Source organism: Bos grunniens, chromosome 29, assembly GCF_055505025.1.
Source record: "Bos grunniens cultivar Pamir isolate PY7600 chromosome 29, Bosgru_T2T1.0, whole genome shotgun sequence".
Taxonomy (NCBI): Eukaryota; Metazoa; Chordata; class Mammalia; order Artiodactyla; family Bovidae; genus Bos; species Bos grunniens.
Genome location: NC_141193.1, coordinates 4,983,322 through 5,006,632, shown reverse-complemented (window position 1 = coordinate 5,006,632; position 23,311 = coordinate 4,983,322). Strand labels below are relative to the sequence as shown.

The window sequence follows — 23,311 nt, the reverse complement described above, 5'->3', positions numbered from 1 at the left end:
CAGGAAAACCCAAATAAGCTTAAAGGATCGATGTTACCAAAATAACACACATACAGCCTACATTAATGAGGTGCTGATCGCCAGCTCACACCTTCAGATCATCCTGACACTGGATAAGAGGCCAGCATTCATGTTCCATTGGAATTTTCTTTGTATTTAGAGGATAATTATAGCCACACACGCACAGGTGCACAGATGGGCTGAGTGGACTGTCCAGGCCTCTGCCTATTGCACAATTCTGGACTCCTGAGGGACACAATCCTGTCCCTCCTGTGAGCATTCTAACATTACTCAGGAGTCTGGTGTAATCGGAAGAATTCTCATCCTGTTCACCTGATCTAAGTGTCCTAGAAAAGCTCTGCTCATTCTCAAGTATTTTCCAGTTAAAGTACACACCTTAGGTTTAAGGTCTCCTTTCTTGGAATAGAGAGCTGATGGTGGGGACAGCAATTGGTTCTTTGGACCTTTTGCCAAATGAATGCTTGGGGCTGGATTTCCTGGTTTCCCTCCCTTTTTGGTCCTCAACACACCACTTACAAGTAGACTATGCAACATCTCTGTTTTCTGATCCATAAAATGTAGGTAAAAATAATGTCTACCCTACAGAGTTTGTCTGTATTAGTAGCTCAGTCGTGTCTGACTCTTTGTGACTCCATGGACTGTATCCTGCCAAGCTCCTCTGTCCACGGGATTCTCCAGGCAAGAATACTGGAATGGGTTGCCATTTCCTTCTCCAGGGGCTCTTCCCAACCCAAGGATCAAATCCAGATCTCCCGCATTGCTGGCAGACTCTTTACTGTCTGAGCCACCAGGGCAGTTGATAGATTAAATAAAACGACGAACATGCGAACCTATCACATAAACCACAAATGTTACTGATTCCTATCTTACTTGAGTGTTAGTTGGTAGGAGGGATTTGGAGGCAGGCAGGGAGGAAAGCAGCTTCTGCCCTGCAGCCACAGAACTGCAGCTGCCCCCTCCCACCAGCATGCCAAACCACACAGGTCAGCAGCTGCTCCTTTCCTGGGCCAACCCTGGGTCTGCCTGGACTGAGGTGACTTACGGCTTCTCTCTTTAGTGAATACAGCAGTGTCCTAATCTTTGATTTGCTAAGATCGAGTAGAAGAGAATCTTAGATGTGAAGGAAACATTAGAAAGACTCTAATTATATCCCTCTTTTCATAGATAAGACAATCAAAAATGCTGACTCGACAAGTAAACAGAATGCAAAGCAATGACGGAAAATATTTTACTGTTGACTTAGTAATGATAAGGGTCAAACATTTAACATCATGTTAGTCAGACACATTTTCTTTGGCATAATTACCATTGGGTTAGAGTCTTTCTTATGAGAGCAACCAGAGGCATCCTCTGCTCCTTGAGATGATGGGAACTTGCAACAGGACTCCTGGGCCAGAGGATGTTGGAAGGTTGCTTCATCCAGATTGTTACTTGTGATAGAACCACCTGCTTCCTTGATTTCAACCTGAAAAAGTAAACGTTATCTTAGAAATCACATTGTGGACACTGCACTTTATTTACAGTTGCATAATATAGAAAATTCTTTGTAGAAGTTACATTTTTGAAGTAAAGAACATTCTTATGCTTAGCATCCTCTCTTCCTCACTATTAATTCATCCTCTGGGCGACAAGTCATCTGACCATCCTGGCTGGGGATCGAGAACACCAGAGATCAGGACCATCTGCCCATGAGGTGTGGGGATGTGACTTCGATGTAACCCTCTTGCTGTTTGAAAAACATGGTGTGGGTAATCTGAGAAGATTCTGTGATTGGTCAGCTCCCCCTTGAGCTTCTAGACAACCCTCTACTACAAAAGAGCTGGCTGCCTCTTGGGAACTTCCTTAAAATCGCCTAAAATGCTTCTTAATCATCATTCTCAGAGCACGCTCATTAAATTGTATTAATGTTCTAGTCTGTTTTGCCTTTTCCTCAAGAAGCCAGACATCTTTGCTGATGTTTTAATGATATTATATTGTAACTTGGAGCTTCCCAGGTGCCCTAGTGGTAAAGAATCCTCCTGCCAATATAAGAGACATAAGAGATCTGGGTTTCCCTGAGTCGGGAAGATCCCCTGGAGGTGGGCATGGCAACCCATTCCAGTATTCTTGCCTGGAGAATCCTATGGACAGGGGAGCCTGGCGGGCTACAGTCCATGGGGTAGCAAAGGGTGGCGGGACATGACTGAAGCAATTTAGCACACATGCACATAACTTACAATGTATTTATAGTAATGTTTATAATTAAATAATAGAGCTTCCCTCACTGAATGGTAGAACGATAATTAACATGAAAACTATGAGGGTAGAGAATAACTGCCAGCTTTGTTTTTTAAGCTATCTTCTGCAACAACTCAGCGACACATCAGCAAAAGTACCAAAACTAGGGAGAAACATCAATGATGTCATTGAAAGTCAATGGAATTTAAAAAACTAAGTAGTCTCGATGCTTTAAAAAAAAATACCACTAAAGTGTTTCAAAAAAAAAATTACCATTTAAAGTGTTTCAAAACTATAATTATATATCTATAGTATATGTATAGTATATATAAATATATTATAATGTATATAACATGTGTACACCCATGGCAGATTCATGTTGATGTATGGCAAAACCAATACAATATTGTAAAGTAGTTAGCCCTCAATTAAAATAAATAAATTTATATTAGAAATATATGATAATAGTATAATAAATATAAATATAATATATAAAGTATGTAATAAATATTATATAATATACTATATTAATATTAATTATATAATTCTAAATTATTATATAATTATAATAATATAATTTTATTTTTATTAAATTATAAAAATTTTAAATTAAAATAATAAACTTTTAAATATATACATTATATATTATTATATCTTATCTATAATATATAACTATTATATATTAAATATATATTATATATATGTTAGTTGAAGTCAGCTAGTTGACTATATATATAATATATATTATAGCATATATATTATATACTATAGATATAATATACATAATTATAATTATATATTTACATTATTTATATATTATATATATCATTATATAATTATATATATACATATATACATACAATTATATATTTATAATTTCTATATATAATTATATATATTTATGTTCACACATATAACATATATATAATTAATATATAATTTATGTTATATAATAATTTATATTATAAATTATATAAATTTATATATAAACATATATAATTATAAACATATATAAATATATATTATGTATGATTATATATTATATATAATTATAAAGTTAAGATGTAATTTTATATATTGATTATATATAATATATATTATATAATATATATAATAAAATGTAATATATACTAATTTAATTATATTAATATATATTGTTATATTAATATATTATTATATATTTTTTAAGTGCTTCTTTAAAATGTGATATGTAAGGAGATCAGGAAATAGCAGTCAACCCACAATTTATATGGTCTCTCCCCCTCCTTAACCTCCACCTGCACAGACTGCCTGTTAGAGAGCACAGGTGAATTTTCCCAAAGGCCAGGAGGCAGATCATAAAGTCCTTCAAAGAAGATGGTGATTCTGAGGTAACATTCTGAAGACCTTCTGTAAAATCACAACAGAGACAACTATCTTTCCAAGTGTGGGTCTGACTCAGACTTGAAGATCATCTAAGTTAAAATCTGGGATCCAAACAATTAATTATTTTCATGGACTGGCAAATCCCCTAGCACAGCAGACTAGTATCTAGGTAGAAATTTTTTTTAAGATATAGGAAAGTTTAGCAATATTTCAAGTTATAACTTTTTTTAGACATTTCAAATTTTACAGAAATGTAGAATTTTTCAATTTTCTCTGCTTTCTGCTTTGGGGAATTTGTCATGTACATGTCATCAAAGTTTAGATTTTGGTTTTTAGGGAAGAATAATTTTATTTTTTAAATGATCAAGGCTTAGATTTAACTTGCTGCTGCTGCTAAGTTGCTTCAGTCGTGTCTGACTGTGTGTGACCCCAGAGACGGCAGCCCACCAGGCTCCCCTGTCCCTGGGATTCTCCAGGCAAGAACACTGGAGTGGGTTGCCATTTCCTTTTCCAATGCATCAAAGTGAAAAGTGAAAGTGAAGTCACTGAGTTGTGTCCGACTCCTAGTGACCCCATGGACTGCAGCCCACCAGGCTCCTCCATCCATTTGATTTGCCAGGCAAGAGTACTGGAGTGGGGTGCCCTTGCCTTCTCCAGATTTAACTTATTTCCCTGTAATTAACAGATACTTAATAGTAAATACATCAGTTCCTCAATCCCATGCAACTGATACTTGGACTACTTATAGTATAGTAAAACCCTATTTTTACAGAATAAACAGAGGTCAATATGTGGAAATGAATTTCTAGAAAAAGGAAATTAGCAACTGACCCTGAATATTTACTGAAAAATAATTCCATTCTGTTTAAATGATAAACATGTTTGTGCTAAATCTTTTTCATTTTGTTAATAAATTTGGACTGTCAGAATCATGTGACTCAGATGGTAAAGAATCTGCCTTCAATGTGGGAGACCTGGGTTTGATGCCTGGGTTGGGAAGATTCCCTGGAGAAGGGCATGGCAACCCACTCCAGTATTTTTGCCTGGAGAATCCCATGGACAGAGGAGCCTGGTGGGCTACAGTCCAAGGGATGGCAAAGAGTCAGACATGACTGAACGACTAACACTTGGAATTTGTCAATAAAATTAAAAAAAAAAAAGAAATATCATCCAAGTAGTCCCTCCTTTATCTTGCTAAAGTTGACTTACATTAAAAGAGAATTTACTATTTTAATGAGCTAATTCCCTTCCCGTTCTGGTGAACACTGAGTCCACTGGGCACAGGAAGGGAACTGCACTTGGACCAACAGGCAAAGGTGCTGGGACTTAAGTTTGGCCTGGTAGCAAGATGGAATGTCCGACACTTCAAGCCATCTCAAAAAGATTCCGAGAAAGACTTCTGCGCTGACTGAAGTCTGGAGGAACAAGATGTGCTCTTTGGTTTCTCCAGGCCTCAGCCTCTCTTCCCCAACTTTCCTGTGCACTAAGGAGCAGAAAACAGGAATCTAAGCTCCTGCTGCTACGGTTTACGATATACAAAGTCAGGTTCCAGCCATCTTAATACCAACTCAAAAATGTTCCACACAGGCTTAATTTATAACTTACTAAAATTAGTGGTTGAGTAATCTAATTTTCCAAACTAGATCCTTTTGGGGGGCCAGTACACATTTCCTTGGAAATCCTTTTCTTCCTTTAAAAATTGATTTTTTAGTTTCAGCAAAAATAAAACAGAAAATGGGAATTCCCTGGTGGTCCAGTGGTTAGGACTTTGTGCTTTCACCACCCAAAGCCCAGGTTCAAAGTAAATAAATAAGAACAAAGCAGAAAATTACTAGTGGTTATCCACAGCAAAATAGGGTAGCTGGCTGACAATTAGCATGAATTCATATAGACTCTGATTTATATTACATACACTTGAGGAACAGCTACTTACTAACAGAGGGAAGCTCTAACACCGTGATTTCACAGTTCACCAAACACAAGTACTAACTGTAAGTCCTACCTAGCATCGAGTCCTAGCTGTGGAAAATTCTTAAAGAGATGGGAATACCAAACCACCTTACCTGCCTCCTGAGAAATCTGTACGTAGGTCAAGAAGCAACAGAACTGGACATGGAACAAAAGACTGGTTCCAAATTGGGAAAGGAGTATGTCAAGGCTGTATATTGTCACCCTGCTTATTTAACTTATATGTTGTATCATGCTAGATGCTGGGCTGGATGAAGCACAAGCTGGGATCAAGACTGCCAGGAGAAATATCAATAACCTCAGATACAGAGATGACACTACCCTTATAGCAGAAAGCAAAGAACTAAAAAGCCTCTTGGTGAAAGTGAAAGAGGAGAGTGAAAGAGTTGGCTTAAAGCTCAACATTCAGAAAGCTAAGATCATGGCATTCAGTCCCGTCATTTCAAGGCAAATAGGTGGGGAAACAATGGAAACAGTGAGAGACTGTTGTTTTGGCTCCAAAATCACTGCAGATGGTGACTGCAGCCATGAAATCAAAAGACGTTTGCTCCTTGGAAGAAAAGCTATGACCAACCTAGACAGCATATTAAAAAGCAAAGACATTACTTTGCCAACAAAGGTCCATCTAGTCAAAGCCATAGTTTTTCCAGTAGTCATGTACAGATGTGAGAGTTGGACTATAAAGAAAGCTCAGTGCCGAAGAATTGATGGTTTTGAGCCGTGGTGTTGGAGAAGACTCTTGAGAGTCCCTTGGACTGCAAGGAGATCCAACCAATCCATCCTATATTCATTGGAAGGACTGATGCTGAAACTCCCAATACTTTGGCCACCTGATGCGAAGAACTGACTCACTGGAAAAGACCCTGATGCTGGGAAATATTGAAGACCAGAGGAGAAGGGGATGACAACGGATGAGATGGTTGGATGACATCACCAACTTGATGGACATGAGTTTGAGCAAGCTCCAGGAGTTGGTGATGGACAGGGAAGCCTGGCATGATGCAGTTCATGGGATTGCAAAGAGCCAGACATGACTGACTGATCTGAGCTATGAATTAGAACCCTTATAAATCTAAAGGGGAAAATACGTAAAAGGCCAGTGCATGAAAACTCACTGCACTTGTTTTCACAGACACTAGGGCTTCTTTCCTAAAGCTGCTTTCAAAACTTTGTAGGGACTTCCCTGGTGATCCAGTGGTTAGGACTCCCACTTCCATAGCAAGGGGCACAATTTGATCCCTGCCTGCAGAGCTAAAAAAAAAAAAAAATTCTAGTTGTTTCCCTTCTCTTTTGTTTTTTAATCCCTGCTGGGTCAGGCCATGTATTTTTTGTTTTTTAAATATTTATTTGGCTGCACGAGTTCTTAGTCGATGCACATGGTATCTTCGATCTTCCTTGCAGAATGTGGGATCTTGGAATCTTTAGTTGTGGCATGTGGGATCTAGTTCCCTGGCCAACGATTGAACCAAGGTCCCCTGGATTGAGAGTGTGAAGTCTTAGCCACTGGACCACCAGGGAAGTCCCTGAGTCAGGCCAGATCTTACCGAGGATGAAGGACCTAATTCACCATCAGGGAGGATGCTTGGCTGGCTGATGCATCTCGCTTCAGCAAGGGATGCGCCTTTTTGGGAATGGTGAGTCCAACAGTGATGCTACTGACACAGGAAAAATCGAGGTAAAAGTCCTCCCTCTCTATTGGGGAAGAGGAGCAGGGGGAGCTGTGCGATGCGGATCTTACTGGAATCACACGGACACCCGGGTGGGCGGCTCCGTCCCTGGCCCAGGCGCCCAGGGGCACGACGGCAGAGCTCCTGTGCGGGGTGAGCAGGGAGGACAGGAAGTGGACATTGTAGGCCTGCGGCTGCGGGGCAGAGAGAACGGTGTCTTCCAGGGGGTTGAGCTCTGGGAGGTTCGGGTACTCCCCCAGGAGTCCCTCGTCTTCGTTCTCATCCACCAGCAGCTCCACTTTGACCTTGCTCTGGCAGTCCCCGCCGAGCGCGGGGTTGAACGCGTGCAGCAGGGGCTCTTTGGGATCCGCTGGGCCCAGGTACGCATCCTTGAAGACGTGAAAATCGTCTTCCTCGTGCTTTATCGCCACCGGAGTTTTCAGGGGAAGGTTTTCAGGAACAAACTGACTCTCGGCACTGAAGAGGTCTGTCACCATCTCGTCTTCGGGGCTGGACATGCTGCCCAGCAGAGGGGCGTCTTCCATGGCCACTGGGGGCGTCGAGGCCCGGGCATCGCCCCGCACCTGCAACGACGCGGCCCGGTCAGCGGCGGCCCCCAGAGGGCAGCCATTCCGGGGGGCCCGCGGCTCCTAGGATCTGATGCGATCGCCCGCCACTCCCAGGGTCTGGTTTGGGGGTACCGCCGCCCCCGGAATCTGACCGGGGGCCCCGACGCCCCCAAGATCTGATTCGGAGGGCCCGCCGCTCCCAGGGGCTGACAAGGAAAGGGTCTTGCGGGATGACACGGGGAAGGGTCCCGCCGTTCCGGAGGGACCGAAGGGGTCGCGGCCCGCCGCTCCCAGGGACTGGCCTGGGGGTGCCACCGTCCCAGGCGAGGACGACCGGAGAAGGGCTCCCTGCTGGCCCGACGGGCTGACAGGAGCGGTGTCCCGTCGCTCTCAGAGGAATGACGGAGGCAGGGTCCCGCCGTCCCCCAAGGGGCTGACTTGGAGGTCCCGCCGTCCCCGACAGGGACGAAAGGAGAGGGGGGGGTCCCTCCGCCCCCTCGAGGCTGACTCGGGGCCCACGGTCCCCCTCCCGTCTGCAAGCCCGAGGCCGGGCCCGGGACCGCGGGGAAAGCCGGCGTGTCAGGCGCTGGAGAGGTTCCCCGTCAGGTCTCCTCAGACGACGTACCTGGGCCCGCGGGAGCTGTCAGAGCACCTAGCGCAAATGTGGGGGCTAGGCGGGGCCAGCCGTTGGGTTGGCCGTTGGGAGGAGGCGTGGCCAGGGGCAGGGCGGGGCTCGCGGCGATGGGCGTGGCAGGGGCGGAACACGTGGCCTAGGTGGTGAGAGGGTGGGACGCGTTGGGGGTGAGGTGTGAAGGCCGGGAGCGGAAGTGAGTGGGGCGGGGCCGATCAGTGGGAGGGAATAAGCCAGAACTGTGGAAGGGCACGTGGAGGGCTGGAGGGTGGTGTTGGGCTGGGGCCCGGGACCCGCCAGTTGAGGTAGACAGGGCGGGACACTACCGGGACCAGCAGCTCTTGGCTCAGGTGGGGAAACTGAGGCCAGTCCGAGGCAGTGACTTCAGACCCCTAGACTTCACCACATACGTTTCCGCCCGGCCACAGAACACCGCAAGTGGGTGGAAGGCCAGGGGTCCGCACAGGCAGTTAGGTTCCCAGCCCAGCGTGCATTTGAGGTCCGTGGTGCTGGAGCTCCAGATGAAGACTAGGCGTTCCTTGTCGACATAAGCGACCCAACACTGATGATGTTCTGGGGAAGAGGGAGGTGGTCAAGACCTAGAACTAACACACACAACCACATTAACACAACGCAAACTTAGGGTGGGTGGTGAGCTAAACACACCTTCTTCATCAAGAAAGGAGGTGGGGAGGGGTGGGAGATGAGGAGAAAGGAGAGGGGGGGATATATGCAGAGAGTAACATGGAAACATACACGACCATATGTAAAATCAGCTCAGTTCAGTGGCTCAGTCATGTCCGACTCTTTGCGACCCCATGAATCGTGGCACGCCAGGCCTCCCTGTCCATCACCAACTCCCAGAGTTCGCTCAAACTCGTGTCCAAAGAGTCGGTAATGCCATCCAGCCATCTCATCCTCTGTCATCCCCTTCTCCTCCTGCCCCCTTCTCCTCCTGCCCCCAGTCCCTCCCAGCATCAGAGTCTTTTCCAATGAGTCAACTCTTCACATAAGGTGGCCAAAGTATTGGAGTTTCAGCTTTAGCATCATTCCTTCCAAAGAACAGCCAGGACTGATCTCCTTTAGGATGGACTGGTTGGATCTCCTTGCAGTCCAAGGGACTCTCAAGAGTCTTCTCCAGCACCACAGTTCAAAAGCATCAAATTCTTCGGCACTCAGCTTTCTTCACAGTCCAACTCTCACATCCATACATGACCACAGGAAAAACCATAGCCTTGACTAGACGAACCTTTGTTGGCAAAGTAATATCTCTGCTTTTGAATATGCTATCTAGGTTGGTCATAACTTTCCTTCCAAGGAGTAAGCATCTTTTAATGTCATGGCTGCAGTCACCATCTGCAGTGATTTTGGAGCCCCCAAAAATAAAGTCTAACACTGTTTCCACTGTTTCCCCATCTATTTCCCAGGAAGTGATGGGACCGGATGCCATGATCTTTGTTTTCTGAATGTTGAGCTTTAAGCCAACTTTTTCACTCTCCTCTTTCACTTTCATCAACAAGCTTTTTAGTTCCTCTTCATTTTCTGCCAAAAGGGTGGTGTCATGTGCATATCTGAGGTTATTGATATTTCTCCTGGCAATCTTAATTATAGCTTGTGCTTCCTCCAGCCCAGCGTTTCTCATGATGTAATCAGCAAATAAGTTAAATAAGCAGGGTGACAATATACAGCCTTGACATACTCCTTTTCCTACTTGGAACCAGTCTGTTGTTGCATGTCCAGTTCTAACTGCTGCTTCTTGACCTGCATATAGGTTTCTCAAGAGGCAGGTCAGGTGGTCTGGTATTCCCATCTCTTTCAGAATTTTCCACAGTTTATTGTGATCCACACAGTCAAAGGCTTTGGCATAGTCAATAAAGCAGAAATTGATGTTTTTCTGGAACTCTCTTGCTTTTTCCATGATCCAGCGGATGTTGGCAATTTGGTCTCTGGTTCCTCTGCCTTTTCTAAAACCAGCTTGAACATCTGGAAGTTCACGGTTCACGTATTGCTGAAGCCTGGCTTGGAGAATTTTCAGCATTACTTTACTAGTGTGTGAGATGAGTGCAATTGTGCGGTAGTTTGAGCATTCTTTGGCATTGCCTTTCTTTGGGACTGGAATGAAAACTGATCTTTTCCAGTCCTGTGGCTACTGCTGAATTTTCCAAATTTGCTGGCATGTTGAGTGCAGCACTTTCACAGCATCATCTTTCAGGATTTGAAATAGCTCCACTGGAATTCCATCACCTCCACTAGCTTTGTTCGTAGTGATGCTTTCTAAGGCCCATTTGACTTCACATTCCAGGATGTCTGGCTCTAGGTGAGTGATCACACCATCATGATTATCTTGGTCATGAAGATCTTTTTTGTACAGTTCTTCTGTGTATTCTTGCCACCTATTCTTAATATCTTCTGCTTCTGTTAGGTCCATACCATTTCTATCCTTTATCAAGCCCATCTTTGCATGAAATGTTCCCTTGGTATCTCTAATTTTCTTGAGGAGATCTCTAGTCTTTCCCATTCTGTTGTTTTCCTCTATTTCTTTGCATTGATTGCTGAGGAAGGCTTTCTTATCTTTCCTTGCTATTCTTTGGAACTCTGCATTCAAATGCAAATATCTTTCCTTTTCTCCTTTGCTTTTCGGTTCTCTTCTTTCCACAGCTATTTGTAAGGCCTCCTCAGACAGCCATTTTGCTTTTTTGCATTTCTTTTCCATGGGGATGGTCTTGATCCCTGTCTCCTGTACAATGTCAAGAACCTCATTCCATAGTTCATCAGGCACTCTATCTATCAGATCTAGTCCCTTAAATCTATTTCTCACTTCCACTGTATAATCATAAGGGATTTGATTTAGGTCATACCTGAATGGTCTAGTGGTTTTTTCTACTTTCTTCAATTTAAGTCTGAATTTGGCAATAAGGAGCTCATGATCTGAGCCACAGTCAGCTTCTGGTCTTGTTTTTGTTGACTGTCTAGAGCTTCTCCTTCTTTGGCTGCAAAGAATATAATCAATCTGATTTCGGTGTTGACCATCTGGTGATGTCCATGTGTAGAGTCTTCTGTGTTGTTGGAAGAGGGTGTTTGCTATGACCAGTGCATTCTCTTGGCAAAACTCTATTAGTCTTTGCCCTGCTTCATTCCATACTCCAAGGTCAAATTTGCCTGTTACTCCAGGTGTTTCTTGACTTCCTACTTTTACATTCCAGTCCCCTATAATGAAAAGGACATCTTTTTTGGGTGTTAGTTCTAAAAGGTCTTGTAGGTCTTCATAGAACCGTTCAAATTCAGCTTCTTCAGCATTACTGGTTGGGGCATAGGCTTGGATTACTGTGATATTGAATGGTTTGCCTTGGAAATGAACAGAGATCATTCTGTCATTTTTGAGACTGCATCCAAGTACTGTATTTTGGACTCTTTTGTTGACCATGATGGCTACTCCATTTCTTCTAAGGGATTCCTGTCCACAATAGTAGATATAATGGTCATCTGAGTTAAATTCACCCATTCCAGTCCATTTTAGTTCGCTGATTCCCAGAATGTCGACATTCACTCTTGCCATCTCCTGTTTGACCACTTCCAATTTGCCTTGATTCATGGACCTACGGAGAAGGCAATGGCACCCCACTCCAGTACTCTTGCCTGGAAAATACCATGGATGGAGGAGCCTGGAAGGCTGCAGTCCATGGGGTCGCTGAGGGTAGGACACGACTGAGTGACTTCACTTTCACTTTTCACTTTCATGCATTGGAGAAGGAAATGGCAACCCACTCCAGTGTTCTTGCCTGGAGAAAACCAGGGACGGGAGAGCCTGGTGGGCTGCTGTCTATGGGGTCACACAGAGTCGGACACGACTGAAGTGATTTAGCAGCTTAGCATGGATCTAACATTCCAGGTTCCTATGCAATATTGCTCTTTACAACATCGGACCTTGCTTCTATCACCAGTCACATCCACAACTGGGTATTGTTTTTGCTTTGGCTCCATCCCTTCATTCTTTCTGGAGTTATTTCTCCACTGATCTCCAGTAGCATATTGGGCACCTACCGACCTGGGGAGTTCCTCTTTCAGTGTCCTATCATTTTGCCTTTTCAAATAGCCAATGGGAATTTGCTGTAGGACTCAGGGAACTCAAACCAGGGCTGGGTAACAACCTAGTGGGGTGGGATAGGGAGGGATGTCCAAGTGGGAGGGGATGTGGGCAAACTGATGGCTGATTCATGTTGATGTCTGGCAGAATTGCACTTTATACAATACCATGAAGCAATTATCCTTCAATTAAAAATAAATTTATTTTGTTTTTCAGGACTCTGCCAGGGAATTTCTCTATGAGGAATTGCTACAGGCCAGCAGCTATGGTTGCCTCCCTCTTGTGTTCAACCTCAGGATGTTTCCCTTGGCCAAAAATGCACTAAGTCGTCTCAGGGTTCAAAGCATTCAGCAAGCAGTGGCAAGGCAGATCCACCAGAAGCGGGCACCTGGTTTCCATGACAAGTATGATAATATGCTGTATTAGCTAGTACAGCCACTGTCTGTGTTGCTCTATGGGTATATATGGCAACACAAATCGGAATAGAGTGGAACCCGTCACCTCTTGGCAGAGTCACCTCAACGGAATGGAGAGAACAGTAATCACCCTAGCTGGTTTAATGCTGAATTGTTTCAAAATCAACTCATAATTGATGCCAAGTAAAAGTACTGTGTATCCATTAAAATATGGCATGTTTAAAGAAATAACATATACTTGAAACCTTCAAAAAAAGTGAGTAAATTTAAAAATAATAATAATATAAAAAAAGGTGAAAGCTTGTCCTTTAGGCCTCAGTTCTAAATCAGCATCCTTCACAAGCCAGGTATTCTCACCGCCCACCCACCCACCCACCCACACACACACACACATACACACACGTCTAGGAACCCTGAAGACCCTAGGGTTGTCTTGTTCTTGACTTCCTCCCACTGGGATATTTTTTTAACTGGAGTACAGCTGCTTTCCAATGCTGTATTAGTTTCTGCCGTACAGTGCGAGTGAGTCAGCTGCTTGTACACACACACATCCCCTTCCTCTTGGACCTCCCTCCCACCCCCACCCCACCTGCTCTAGGTCGTCAGAGCACCCAGCTGAGCTCCCTGCACTCTCCGGCAGGTTTTACACGTGGCAGTGCGCATGCCCATCCCAGTCTAATTCATCCCACCTCCCACCCCATGTCCACATGTCCCTTCTCTGCGTCTGTGTCTATTTCTGCACTGCAGGCAAGTTCGTCTGTACCATTTCCCATGACAGCCAGAACCTGGTGGGGTTCCCGCTGTATTCCCAGTGCCTAGAACAGAGCTTAGCATACAGGAGGTGCTCAAGAAGAGCCTTGGAGAAAATGGAAATTCACTGACTGAGCACCTACTCGCTATGTGTCAGCGCTGTTCCAGGCCCCGAGGCACGGGAGAAGATGGAAAACGAACACAGCGAAACCCACAGCCCTTCTTAGCAGTAGCCCTTCTCCAACAGAGGTGTGAACCTAGTGAGGTCCACTCTGCCCAGCCCGAGGCCTTCTCTGCATATCTTGGCCGGTCACCTTTGTCCCAAGTGCCTGACCTTTAGCCTCCTTATCAGTACAACAAAAGAGACAGAAAGCAGTCCTGTGGTTAATGTTTTTATTAATGGTAACATTCATACTGCGTATCTAAGATTTACATCCAAAAGGGCACCTTATATTTACATGCAGTGGCCAGTCCAACATAACAAATTCAGACCACAGCTCTGTTAAGACTATGGCTTGTTCCAAATTAAATTAAATACATGAATACTCTTAACTTCCTGCTTTCAACATGTACAGTACAAACCCACTCTTCTTCCTTTTAAGGAATATAAAATTGCATTGATGACTGCATGGATTAGTGAAAATTACATTTGAAATATTTAAAACCTGAGAGACAAGCCCAAATAGGTTTGAGTGCTAACATGTCTGCTCTCGAATTCACCCGTGAATCATAATACAGACTGGTCAGTGGTCAACAGTGCATGATTTGGGGGCCCTGGCTTCAACTGGAAGCCACGCCTGGCTGAGTCAGGGGGGCTCCCGTATCCCCCGACGCCCCCCTGACTACATACCACAGATGAACAGGATCTTTTGTTGCTATGGTGGTTAGATGTCCTTTTTTGCTTTTTTGTCTGTTCCCATTTCTGCTTGCTTTTAACAGAAAGAGTCTTTGGCCCATTTAGGGGGGTTTTTACATCACAACATGTACACGAATAAAATATGCACGTGCCCTGTGGCCAGTGCCTTGCCCCTGCCCCATCGGTTCAGCCTCATCACCAAATCACTGGAGTACAGGACTCTTAGAGACATGAGCCCCACCAGAACAGAGTGCTCAGAAAAATAAATACATGATTTTAAAAATGGACAGCTAAGCCTGTCATGACAGCCCAGAGGCAGTGGGTCTATTTCACTCCATGATTCTTTCTTTTTGCATTAAATACTGAAGACGATGCAGCGCGTCATCACTTTTTGGTCAATCACTCTTTCGAGCAAGGCACACGCATCGGAAGGGTAGGCTGTGTTAAACTCAGCACCCGTCACCTCCGACATTCTAGGAGGTCGCCGAGATGACCCATCTCCCTCTGTCTCCCTGGAGACGGGAGTGGGTCTCCTCTCTCAGCAGGTGGGACGGCCAGCCCTGACTGCCTGAGGTTCGCTCTTCTCAAGTTTGTTCCTTTCTCAGTGGCCACTGTCCTGTTATCCCTGCTGGCAGGCTGGGTAAGCAGGAATCCGGAAGCATCTACCATGTGTGTTATCCAGACACGCTATCTTCAACCATCACATGCCTTGCTCCCCATTTCTGACACGCGCCCACATCTTTTTTCGTAGCTTAACAATGAAGCTTGAGGAAGGCAGTCTGATGGAAGGGAATCCAGCTCACAGCTGCCCTTGTAAGGGAACTGGTCCCTCTGGGACATGGGGACATGACAGGAAAATCCCTACACAGGGATATCCACCCAGGAAATTCAGACGGGAGTGAGACACCCACAATTCCACCCAAAGACTTAAAATAAATCTCTTGCGTGGCCTCCCTTACGCTTAGGGCCTTCTGTTTTAAGGCACCGGGTTTTGAAGACTTCAAACACGGAGAGGCAAAAGCAGATGACCGGACTAGACAGTGAGAGTGACCACAGACAGAACAGATTCCAAATCACAAAGCTTGTCTCGGTTAGTGCGCTGCATGTGCGTCGGCTATTAACTGCTAATATCTGCAACTTAAAAGAGGCTTTTCTCTTGGAAGGAAACAAATGTTTACACTGCTCTGATAAAATTAAATGCCCGTAAGTACCAGGTGTCCAGTGGCAGCCAAGGAAGCGTGCCGGTCTGGTTCCAGCGAGTATGAAGCCACAACCCCACTCATTCCAAAAATTGCTTGTCCCTTAAGGAATGTAAGGTGATGGGAAGACTTTAGGGGGGACTTCATCCAATGTCCCCCAGGTTAGGAGCTGCTTAGAAGGAGTAGGGTTATACTTCATGGCGTGGAGCCTGCTGTCCTAGAAAAGCAAAAACACCAAACCTTCGCTGGAAGGAAACAAATTTTCATCCTGAAATACAGTCAGGATACAGAGCTATTTTTCATTTGGTTTTTCATCAGAAGAACTTCTTTTCCTTCCCAGAAGTGCTAAGAGATTTACTTTTTGGAATTGGGGCTGAACCCAAACAAACTGATGATGTCGGTCATTGCTTCTCTCAGGTTCTTCCCGAAGCGATGCGAATCCTTTCATTTAAAAACAAACAAACAAAAAGAAACTTTATAACGTGGGATTTTTCACATTTTAAACCTTTTCACTTGTAATCTGACTCAAAGACCTAACATTCGTTTTGCCAGTTCTCTAAGCTTTGACTCAGTGAATCATTAAGTTACAGAGTCTGATGAGATGTTAAGGGTTCATAACGATAACAGCTTACAAAAAAAAAAGATAACAGCTTACGTGTTTGTGTGGCTGTGTTTGTTTTTCTTTTCCACACAGAGCAAATATAAGTCCCCCCTTCCCAGGATGGGAAGTTCTATGCCTCTGCTAATTGTCACACACCTTTTGAAGTTTCCATTAGCTTCCAACACCTTATCTTTCATAGTGAAAGAGCTTTAGTAGTTATTTTTAAAATTTAATTCTTATTTTATACTGGAGTACAGCTGTTTTATAATATTGTGTTAACTTCAAGTGTACAGCAAAGTGATTCAGTTATACACATACATATATACCCATTCTTCTCCAGATTCTTTTCTATATGGGTTATTATAAAGTACTGAGTAGAGTTCCCTGTGCTATACAGTAGGTCCTTGTTGACTACCTATTTTATATACAATAGTGTGTATCTGTTAATCCCAAACCCCTAATTTATCCTTCCCCACTCCCTTCCCCCTTTGGTAACCATAAATTTGTTTTCTATGTCTGTGAGTCTACTTCTATTTTATAAATAAGTCCATTTGTATCGTTTTATTTCTACATATAACCAGTAACCATATGATATTTGCCTTTCTCTGACTTACTTCATCCGGGACGGTAATCTCTAGGTCCATCCATGTCGCTGCAAGTGGCATTATCTCATTATTTTTATGGTTGAGTGACTGTCTAGTGTATGTATGTATATGTGTGTGCGTGTGTGTGTGTGTGTGTGTGTACGTATATCACCTCTTTATCCATTCATCAGTTGATAAACATTCAGGTTGCTTCCATGTCTTGGCTACTATAGACAGTGCTGCTATGAGCACTGGGATGCCTGGTACCTTTTTTCCCTAATGTCAATGCATTACATAAAACACAATAAGCGAGTGAATTCCGAATGTCTCTGTTAAAGGTGATCCTGGTGCTGACTGCCAGGCGACGTACAACGTGGGAAGGTGAGAATATAAGTACGGATTAAATGCGCCGTGCTAGGAAGGAGGTCACGGGTTCCACTTGGAGATCACTGCAGACCGCTGCTGCATTACGTGTGTGAGTTACTTAGCTCATGCACACAGATCTCAAGTCTGTCCTTCAACGCTTCGTGCAAGGAAGTGACTTTGCTAAGTCACTTCAGTCATGTCTGACTCTGCGACCCCATGGACTGTGGCCCGCCAGGCTCCTCTGTCCATGGGATTCTCCAGGCAAGAACACTGGAGTGGGTTGCCATTTCCTTCTCCAGGGGATCTTCCCCACCCAGAGATCTAACCAACGCCTCTTAGGTCTCCTGCATTGGCAGGCGGCTTCCTTACCACTAGCCCCACTGTAGGAAGCCAAGCATTCAATGTTACAGAGTCTAAAAGTTGTGGCAGCACTCCAACTTAGTAAGGTTTGAAACCACGGCTACCAGCAAAGATGAAGACTTTCAACCAAATAAGATGAATCCCTTTAAAACTATTAAAATCCTTGTTTTGAAAACATCCCAACCAAGGAAGAATGCATAACTGAATTGAAATTTTCTGTTAAATCAGGGATGTGCCCCCCACCCAAATCCCTTCGAAAGAAAATAGTACAAATACTCCATCCTGGGAAGGGGGGACTTTTGTACTTACCGTCTCAGGACAGGAGAACTTGGAGGATATATGGAAATTGATGAGGTCCTCACCGACGAGAATGTACGACACCCCATAGCCGTCATCAGCAACCTATAGAAAAGCACATTCAAACTGAACTTGGGGGGAATTCCTTGGCGGCCCAGTGCTTAGGGCTCCGCACCTCCACTGCAGGGGACATGGGTTCAATCCCTGGTCGGGGAACTAAGATCCCACATACCATGTGGCATGGTGAGAGAATGAATCAACAGAACCGTGGAAATGAGGCCACGGGAAAAGGGGATTTCGAACCTTTAATGAGAATGCCATTCATACTGGCACGAATAGCCAGTAGGAGCACCTTCAGGGCGGGGTGCTTAGAGCTGAGACAGGCCCGTCCTGCCCCGGCGCTTGCTGCTCTGTGAACTCAGACGCCCGGCCACTTACCGGCCCGAAGCCCCCTCCGCACGACACGTAGTCTGGATTCCTATCCAAATTGAACAGTTCCACCTGCTGTGGAGGGGTCTGGCTGGTGGATAATCTCCAAGGCTCAGCTAAGACCTGGGGAGTTAAACAAGGTGACGTTCTAATGACACTTCCCAGCTCCATCCTCTTCTGTCCCCAAGGAGCCCAGGAGATGAGGAAAGGCTTGCTTGGTGTTTGGACTGTTTCAGACACCAGAAGGCTATGTCCCTGGGGGCCTTGCTGGCTCTGGGGGCAGGGGTTCTTCGGAGAGGGATGGAGCAGGTGAGGATACCCAGACTAGAGAGGCAAACACTGGCTGACGGGGTCTTGGGCAGAAAAGGTGGCGGATACACGGAGTAAGATTTGGAAGGGAGTAGCTGTGTGCTGAGCAGACTGGTATCAGCTCTCCTAAGCTGAGGGTCAAACTTCCAGGAATTTTCCAAGGTGCCTGTTAAACACAGCCACCGTTAAAAAGTTACATTTTATAAACATAAAAGTAAAACAACTATATTAAAAATGAAAGAAGTAAATACTCAAGAGCTCAAGACTTCCCTGGCTATGCAGTCCCTGGGCTCCCACTGCAGGAAGCACAGGTTTCAATTCCTGGTCAGAGCACTAGATCCCACATGCTCTGCAGGGTGGTCAAAAAAAAAAAAAAAAACACAACCACCTCAGAGCTCATCAGTTCAGTTGATCAGTCGTGTCCGACTCTGCAACTCCATGAATAGCAGCATGCCAGACCTTCCTGTCTACCAGCTCCTGAGCTTACTCAAACTCATGTCCATTGAATTGGTGATGCCATCCAACCATCTCATCCTCTGTTGTCCCCTTCTCCTCCTGCCTTCAATCATTCTCAGCATCAGGGTCTTTTCAAATGAGTCAGTTCTTTGCATCAGGCGGCCAAAGTACTGGAGTTTCAGCTTTAGCATCAATCTTTCAGAGCACATCACTTGATAGTTATTTTAGTACAAGCATGGTTTTTCCAGTAGTCATGTATGGATGTGAGAGTTAGACCATAAGACTTTGCACTGAAGAATCGATGCTTTTGAACTGTGGTGTTGGAGAAGACTCTTGAGAGTCCCCTGGACTGCAAGGAGATTAAACCAGTCAATCCTAAAGGAAATCAACCCTGAATATTCATTGAAAGGACTGATGCTGAAGCTCTAATACTTTGGCCACCTAGTGTGAAAAGCTGACTCAATCAATGAAGGAAACCCTGATGCTGGGGAAAATTGAGGGCAGGAGGAGAAGGGGTCAACAGAGGATGGGATGGTTGGACGGCATCACCGACTCAATGGACATGAGTTTGAGCAAATTCTAGGAGACAGTGGAGGACAGAGGAGCCTGGTGTGCTGCAGTCCATGGGGTTGCAAGGAGTCTGACATAACTTGGCGACTAAACAACAATGGCATCCCCGGGGTTGAAGAAATGTGGCTCAGATTTTCCAGCGTGAGGACGGCTGAGCCCTGGAACCCATCTGTTAGACCAGTTCTGACTGGCAAAGCTGTACTAAATTTTGTCCTCAGATTGACTAAGTTTGGTTTAGCCAAGAAAGCCGGGTGGGCTGCACAGAAGGGCCTCACCTCCTTCAGGAAAGGGGAGTCGACCGCGAGGTACTTGGACACCACGTAGAGGCAGAAGAGGTGGCGGTCGATCCCTGCGCCGGTCATCGCCAGGCGGTACAGAAGCTGATGCTTCTCAGACGCGATCCTGAACAACTTGAGCTTCTGTTCAACCTGAAATAACAAAGGACAGGCAGTTTCAAGTCGTGCAGCACCGTCTGAGCTCCGAGATGAGGGTCACGGGCGCTTCTCGCCAGCAGTCCAACAGAGCGCTGAGACAGCAGGTCACTGGTGGGGCGGGCAGGGGGTCTGGGTGGTCTTTGGCTGGTTACCAAGGCAACCTGACCAGAAACGCCACTGGCCGGCTGCCCCTGCCCCAGATTCCTGCTGCGAGGCTATGGAGGGGACAGGTTGTGGAGAGACAGTTTGGGGATCCTGTGTGCTGCCCACTGGGCGTCATTTCACCTTTCACACAAATGAGGCCGCTAAGTAGGTAGGAAAGCGCCAGCCTCCGCGTCTCATCATGTGGAATGACGCCCCCTTCCTCTGAGGGGGCTGCGACATTCCTGCGGGCCCTTAAGTAACCCTCCCGGGTGGTCCGTCAGCTCGGCTAAACAGCGCTTCCGGGGCCTACAAGTCCGACCCACAAAGGCCGCTCCAGGTTCTTTAGGACCCTGCTGGTCAATCTCAGTACGAGGAGACACAAGCCCTCCCATGGACGTAGAGGCCGGTCCACTCCAGACCCGGCCCTCAGGCTGCTCTGAAGGCAGTGACAGATCAGAGCCATCTGTGATGAGATCTGCCGAGCGTCTCCCCTCGGAACCGACAGCCTTTCCAGGAATGAGCTCCCCAGAGCGGAGCAAAACCCCGGGCTGTGTCCCCTCGGGAGTCAGCAGACCCGGACAGGATGGGCCTCAGCCCCTCACTGGGTGTGTGGTCAGCAGTTTGCCGGATTCAGCTAAGTCTCTGTTCCTTTATCTATCAAAAACAAACTGATAATGCTTCACGAGCCACCACTAGGGCTGTCAAAGGCAGTGCACGGAAAACCCAGGGCCCCGAGCCTGCTCAGGGGGCTTCAGTGTGGGCGGTGGGCTTCAGGAACCCCGGGCAGAAGGTGTCTGTGTGGGACTTCCCTGGCGGTCTAGTGGTTGAGAATCCACGCTCCCAATGCAGGAGTTGTGGGTTCAATCCCTGGTCAGAGAACTAAGATCTCACGTGCCGTATGCGCCAACAAAAAACAGTAATAATAATGATAATAATAAAATAAGAAGGCGCCCATGGACGGTCACCATTTTCTCAGCCTGACACCAACTGCCAGCACTGTCCTGCCTCACCGCCCTCCCATTCCTGTGTTCACCAGCTGTGCACCGCTCTGATTTAAAGACTCTGAGGGGGCCCTCCCTGGGGGTCCAGTGGCTATGAGTTTCCCATGCAGGGAGCCCAGGTTTGATCCCCGGTCTGGGAAGTAGATCCCACACGCCACAACTAAAGATCCCGCGTGACTCAACTAAGACCCGGAGCAGCCAAATAACAAATAAATAAATAGTAAAAGACTCCTATGAAGTGTAACCTCACTTGTAGAAGTGAGGTTACAGAATAACAGGATGGATGCACACACGAACCGTTGTGTCTGTCTAGATGGCTGCCTTTTAATACTCTCTGTCCTCCCGAGACGGGTGGAGGGAAAGAGGGAGATGCGGACTCGCTGGAGAAGTACGCGTGGGACTGCGATTTAATCAGGGAAGCCTGCGTGTCCACCTCGGGTGTCGTCCTCGGAACAGCAGAGACGGCCCCTCGGGGGCTGTTCTGCCGGCCGGGCGGAACCTACCGTCTGTGTGGGGTCTACCATGGCCAGCACGAAGCTGCACGACTCAGCGGTGCAGGAACGCACGGTCTCCGTTCTGCCCTCTCGGAACAGCCGGGTCATGGAGGCCTCGTAGGTGAGGGAAAATTTACCCATGTCCTGGGAAAGGAAAAATATTTTAACACAAGGCCGGTCGTGTTGACAAAGACATAAGAGGGGAACGGTTCAAGTCAGCCAGGAAAAGCAGACATCATCGTCAGAGGCGGCTTTTAGTCACTGTCAGTTTTTACACGGGCTTATGCAGCAGGCAGGTGGGAACGTCACTAGCTTTGACAGGGGCGGGAGGGTCCAGGTTTCCGTGTCCAGATGCAACTGGTGCCATGACCCGGCATCCGGATCTCACACACCTGCCCGAGTGCAGACGTGGTTTTAGGAAGAATACGGTACAGGACCGGGAACTGCATGCAGGAGCTGGGAATTACTTAACTCCGGGTCAGGAAGGTCCTCCTCCGAGGGGGCGGGAAGCAGGTGGGTGGTCAGTGCTTAGAGCACAGAGAGCCCCCCACCCCGGCCATTAGACAAGAGGGAGAGAAAGCAGGAGGGAACAGCTGTGTGGGGCTGGCAGTCGCTGAGGGGAGCAGACAGGGGGTCTTTTTAGAACATTCACTTTCTTGGTGAAATAAGGAAGTTCACCTCCTAAGAGAGAGAGGATGGAGGGGAGGTGCTGGGAGTCAGCAAAGGGGTGTGAAACAGGCTCTGGGGGTGTAGAGAGTGGGTGGTCTGGGACCACCGAAGTCAGGGCTCATCAGTTAAGAAAGATGAGCTGCGGTTTGGGGGGATTTTCTTGGGTTGTGTCAGCTTCTCAGTGCAGCATCAAAGCAGGCAGACACTGGACTGACCCAGGGGTGTGTCTGCTGTGCTTGGGGCTCTGGGGCAGAGGTCAGGGTGATAGCGACAGGCTGCGGAATCTAAGCCTGAGAGGCAAAAGGGGAGGCGAGATAGAGGGGTAGAGGGCAGGGCAGGCTGGAGACTGCGATGAGGAATGCTGGTGTCAGGGGCCAGAGGGGAGACGGGGTGACGGGAACAGCTGGGTGACGTGCGGACAGTTCCGCAAGGGCCCGAGACAGAGGCAGCCGGGCATGACGAGGACAGGCACCGGTCCACGGGAGCTCGGGGCGGCCCCCCGCCCGTGCTGCGGGCGGAAACCACCTGCAAAGCCCCAGCTCCAAGACGACCAGGTTCCCCGTGGGGACGGGAAAGTGCTGAGCAGCAGACTGTGGACCCAGGTTATTTCTGACGGGACAACGTCCCTCTGGGCATTTGGGTCCTGGTGGCCCCAGGGTGACAGGGGACACCTGAAATAGGCCGATACTGTTCATTCAGGAGCTGGCAAGGCTGAACTTCTGGTGTGCAGTCCAGACCTGTGAGCAGCCCGGCCGGGTGGGCTCTTTACCCCCAAGGCTGGTTGGCTGACTTAACATTGGCTGTCCCCACCACCCTGTGTGGTCACGGAGGAAGCCAGCTGGCCATGGGTTCTC

General features: G+C 46.6%; 2 protein-coding genes and 1 pseudogene across 4 annotated transcripts in view; 1 reads left to right on the top strand and 2 right to left on the bottom strand.

The window, feature by feature from the left end:
• The window catches only part of TESMIN (testis expressed metallothionein like protein), a 46,184-nt gene extending 38,397 nt beyond the window's left edge, over positions 1-7,787 (bottom strand). Inside the window, exons 1-2 of the mRNA XM_086385236.1 lie at positions 7,310-7,787; positions 1,328-1,486 (exon numbers count right to left, since the gene is read on the bottom strand). Of these exons, the coding sequence (XP_086241362.1) occupies positions 1,328-1,486; positions 7,310-7,783 (633 nt within the window). The 5' untranslated portion in view covers positions 7,784-7,787. The remainder of the gene's footprint in view (positions 1-1,327; positions 1,487-7,309) is intronic.
• Positions 7,788-12,810: 5,023 nt separating this feature from the next.
• Positions 12,811-13,166, top strand: LOC147341751 (cytochrome c oxidase subunit 7B, mitochondrial pseudogene; annotated as a pseudogene).
• A 901-nt stretch (positions 13,167-14,067) lies between these two features.
• The window catches only part of CPT1A (carnitine palmitoyltransferase 1A), a 60,342-nt gene continuing 51,098 nt past the window's right edge, over positions 14,068-23,311 (bottom strand). For all 3 annotated transcript variants that reach the window (XM_086385233.1, XM_086385235.1, XM_086385234.1), the window contains 5 exons: positions 21,798-21,932; positions 19,991-20,143; positions 18,390-18,503; positions 17,964-18,056; positions 14,068-16,184 (listed from right to left, as the gene is read on the bottom strand). In XM_086385233.1, the coding sequence (XP_086241359.1) occupies positions 16,098-16,184; positions 17,964-18,056; positions 18,390-18,503; positions 19,991-20,143; positions 21,798-21,932 (582 nt within the window). In that variant the 3' untranslated portion in view covers positions 14,068-16,097. The remainder of the gene's footprint in view (positions 16,185-17,963; positions 18,057-18,389; positions 18,504-19,990; positions 20,144-21,797; positions 21,933-23,311) is intronic.